Source organism: Lactuca serriola, chromosome 6, assembly GCF_051521515.1.
Source record: "Lactuca serriola cultivar US96UC23 chromosome 6, Lser_US96UC23_V15, whole genome shotgun sequence".
NCBI classification, from domain to species: Eukaryota; Viridiplantae; Streptophyta; class Magnoliopsida; order Asterales; family Asteraceae; genus Lactuca; species Lactuca serriola.
In genome coordinates, this window is record NC_136413.1 from 145960199 (window position 1) to 145964527 (window position 4329).

A 4329-nucleotide genomic window follows, 5' to 3' on the forward strand; every position below is an offset into this window, starting at 1 on the left:
CCCAGATAATACTTTTATTAAGAAATTTCATAACACTAGTGAACCCCTAATCAGTAATCACACACCATTTAAAGATCCAGTATTGAACAGACTTGGCGAATTCACAATGAAGAAAAAGGTGCTCTACCGATTCGCGATCATTGTTACACAATGTGCACATATGCTTTGATAATTGTAGCCCTCTTGCAATTAGATTGTCTGCTAGTGGGATTTTCCCCAACATGGTATGCCACACGAAACATCAAACTTTCAGTGGTATTAGTTTTGACCGGCAAATCTGCAACCCTTTAAATAGGATCAGCTCTGAATCTATAATACGCCCCGTACGATTCACCACATAATTACCATTTTTGTCATCATAAAACAAAAACCATATGATGAAGAGTCCCCAATGACATTCAGATCACCAATGTCCTTGTATATTTGTTGCAGTTCGTGAAGCTCATTCGGGTTGGAGGGAGGCCTTTTCCAATACCAAGAAAAACCATTTGTTGTTAAGTGATTAGTAAGAGTACAACTTTTGACTGATTCGATCTTGTACAAATAGGGAAACTTTTCTTGAAACGGGGACATACCACACCATGCATCTTTCCAAAACAAGATTTGAATGCTTGATACTGGAATAAACTTGAATACTTGATGAAAATCTATACAAAGATCACCCAAGGTTTTAACTGCTTTATGAATGTTATACTCCACCCCATTGGAGGTTTTTCTAGCAATGTAATGTGTTGGTTTCTTGATCAAATTGTGTAGACTTGTAATAACTCTCTTCCAAAGACTTTTATTCTCATTTATTAAACGCCACCACCATTTAATTAAAAGTGTCATATTTTTTGCTTTAAGAGTCGAGACCCCTAAACCGTCATCAGAAGATAGCAAATAACCAACAATAATTACTAAGAGAGGAGAATTGCCCCAAATTATCCACCCTAAGTTGAGTTCAAAATAAAAAAATGGTAACATTCGATTTGTTAATCTTTTAATTGAGTTCAAAATTAATAATGTTGAATTAAAATGATGATATTTTGAGTTCAAAATTATTATTATTATTATTATTATTATTATTATTATTATTATTATTATTATTATTGTAAAATAATTGCTAGAAATTTTGGATTGTGTGAATAACAGAATATGGTTGCTGAGTTTTGGAATGTGGAAAATCCAGATTCCAACGGTACGCTTTGTTATGCACGACAATTATAAGCGGTGTTTTATCTTCTTATACTCGTATTAACGTTTGATATGATAATTATAATTACAATTATTTAAATCTACCATTTGTTTTTAAGCAAAGTTCGAAGGAATAATATCTTTTTTAATTGTAATTTTTATTACAAAATATTACGGATGCCATTTTTCGTGTAACTATGATAGGTATTTAAAACAATCATGGATTTTTTATTCCTATGATACGATAACCAAACACATTATGTTAACTGTTGTACTCTTTTCTTTGTTTTATTTCTATATTTTTATATTAATAAAAATGTGGCATATTCTCAAAACCTATTTAAAACAGGTTTGCATTTTGCAACTATAAATACAATACAAATCAATTCAGTGTAGCACACAAGCCCAATCTAGAAATGGCAAGAATAGTTCACAAATACAGCCTTTTCATACTCTTATCGTTCATGATATTGCTCTCTTACTCCACTTTAGCTAACTCGAAAAATATAAATGAGAAGAAACCATGCAAGAGATTTGTGCTGTACTACCACGACATCCTTTTCAATGGCACTAATGCCTCTAATGCCACATCAGCCGCAACTACAAATGACACAAAGCTCGGAAATTTTAAGCTTGGAAAGCTTGTGATCTTCGATGATCCCATGACCAAAGATAATCACCTATTATCTCCCCCGTTGGCTCGAGCACAAGGGTTTTACTTCTATGATATGAAGACTACATATAATGCTTGGTTTTCATACACGTTGATTTTCAATTCTAGTGAGCATAAAGGTACAATTAATATTATGGGTGCAGATATGATGGATGAGGAGACACGGGATCTTTCAGTTGTTGGTGGCACAGGTGATTTCTTTATGACACGTGGGATATGTACTTTTCGGACTGATACTTTTGAAGGTGCAGCTTATTTTCGGGTTCAAATGGATATAAAGTTGTATGAGTGTTATTAGACTAGTTATGCTTCACATTAAAAACATGAAATACTTTTAGTACCATAATGTTTCTTTTCCGATCATGTCGTACCATGTGTTGCTAAATGCTAAGTGATGTACAATATTTTGAAATATCGAAATGAAGTTTTCATCGATACAAATAAGGTTTTTCTCATCACACTGGTCTGATTACAAATTTTGCTCTTTGGGAAACAACTAGATCTACAACCTTCCATCCCGCTATCTTGTAGAATGTCAATGGAATACGTTTATTGACTTAGAACTCGAATAATAGAAGTTCCTGTTACCTCGATGCCCAAGAAATGCTTCAATGACACTAGGTTCTTAATGCTAAACCTTTTATGAAGGTAGACCATAGTTTCATATGTCATTGTCATGTCGTTTCTAGATGATTACGTCAGCCACATATATTAGTGCTGTAAGGGAAATATTGTAACATCCTTAAATTTTGAATATTTGGGATGTTAAAATAAGTAATTAGAATGTGCTTCAACCTAATAAACTAATTATGAGAATTTGGATATTTTTGAACGTAGACAAATAGGAACATATATATTAAAGTGAATTTCAATGATTGTTTTATCGAATCATATGTTGGAAAGCATATATGTACTTTTAATTAAAGATTAGGAGTATAGGATCCATATAATGGAAATCAAGAATTACATGTATAGAGAGAAGTTAGTGAAACATAAAAGTGTCATAAATTTATAAGTACTCATGTTCATGGTTATGGAAATCATATTTATATAAACAATAATTACGACACAAAAGTTCCAATATGCCGCAGGAATGAAAAACGAAAATGTAAATCAAACAATGGGAAAATGAGTTACCGACCAACGAAGTTTCTAAACTATTCAAAAAATCTCAATCATGTTTTGTTTGTTCAAGAAAACCCAACGAACTTAACATTTAAAAAAAAAAAAAAAAAAAAAAAAAAAAAAAAAATCCAACTAATTTACATTTTTGTTCAATTCTATGGAAGTCAAAAAAGAGAAACATATAAAGTAGTTTATTACCATATTAGGAAAATGACTTGTCAGACCAACGAAGTTTTCAAACCATTCAAAAAACTCAAATATGTTTTGTCTGTTCCAAAAAACTCAATGAACTTAATCCTTTAAACACACAAAATATGATTAATGTTTTTTGAACGGCTTGGAAACTTCGTTGGGCTTTTTTAGACAAAAGTTTATGTTCGTTGGGTTTTTTTGAACATACAAAACATGAGGTTTTGTGAATGGTTTGAGACTTTGTTAGGCTTATAAGTTATTTTCCCATCAAACAATCAAGTCGAATGGAGCTAAAATGAAAAAATTATGCACTTTTGAAAATGGCATGCTACTAGTTTTTTATAGTCTCAATACCCGACAGCCTTTGTTTGAGGTTATGAAACCAGAGCTTAATTAATGTAAAATTTTAGATTTAATATTTTAAAATGGGAAATTGAGTAATCTAACATTTTTGGGGATTTTTTTAAATATAACCTTTTGTTCTGGCAAAATAACCACATATTCCGGAATGGGTTGTTCCAATTTCAAATTATTTTTCAGGTGACCCGACCCATTTCATTGGGTCCGGAAGGTCTATTCCAGAAGTACCGTATATGTTCTGGATCAGGATTTTGAATTTCAAATCCAGAATATATTTGATGCGGCAACTCCCTTTCGGAAAAGCGCATTCTGATTCCGGCGTTCCAACTAGATTACTACGTTCTGACTCAACTCGTAGACACAACTCCCATCTACGACACACATCGACACCCATCTTCGACATGGAAGACGAGCACTATGACCCGCTATTTTATGGGTATGTTATTCGTTTTCTACTGTTACTTACTGTTCCGGATGTAGTAAACCACATCTTGAATGAACTGAGAACGTTCTGAAGTTTAAATTAAAGATGTCATTGTTGTAGGACCAACTGAAAAGTACTTTAGATGTGTAATTATTGTTGATTTACATCGAAATGTCATGTTTCGAATCTTAAAATGTCATTTTGGAAGGCTCAGGAACGCGAAGAACCATTCCGGAACACGATGAACGCGTCCGGTACATAAAGAACAAGTCTGGAATATTAGTCATTTCCAATTTAGAATAAAGTGCTAACACCTTTTTTATTTGTGTAGCACGACATGATTGTTGATGCATCAATTACACTCTCGTGTAAACCCAAA

General features: G+C 32.7%; 1 protein-coding gene across 1 annotated transcript; it reads left to right on the forward strand.

The window, feature by feature from the left end:
• The first annotated feature begins 1592 nt into the window (after positions 1–1592).
• On the forward strand, positions 1593–2203 carry LOC145058713 (dirigent protein 5-like). Its single transcript, XM_079006615.1, has one exon. It carries the CDS (start codon positions 1593–1595, stop codon positions 2145–2147), a length of 555 nt encoding a protein of 184 aa, XP_078862741.1. The 3' UTR covers positions 2148–2203.
• The last annotated feature ends 2126 nt before the right edge of the window (positions 2204–4329 follow it).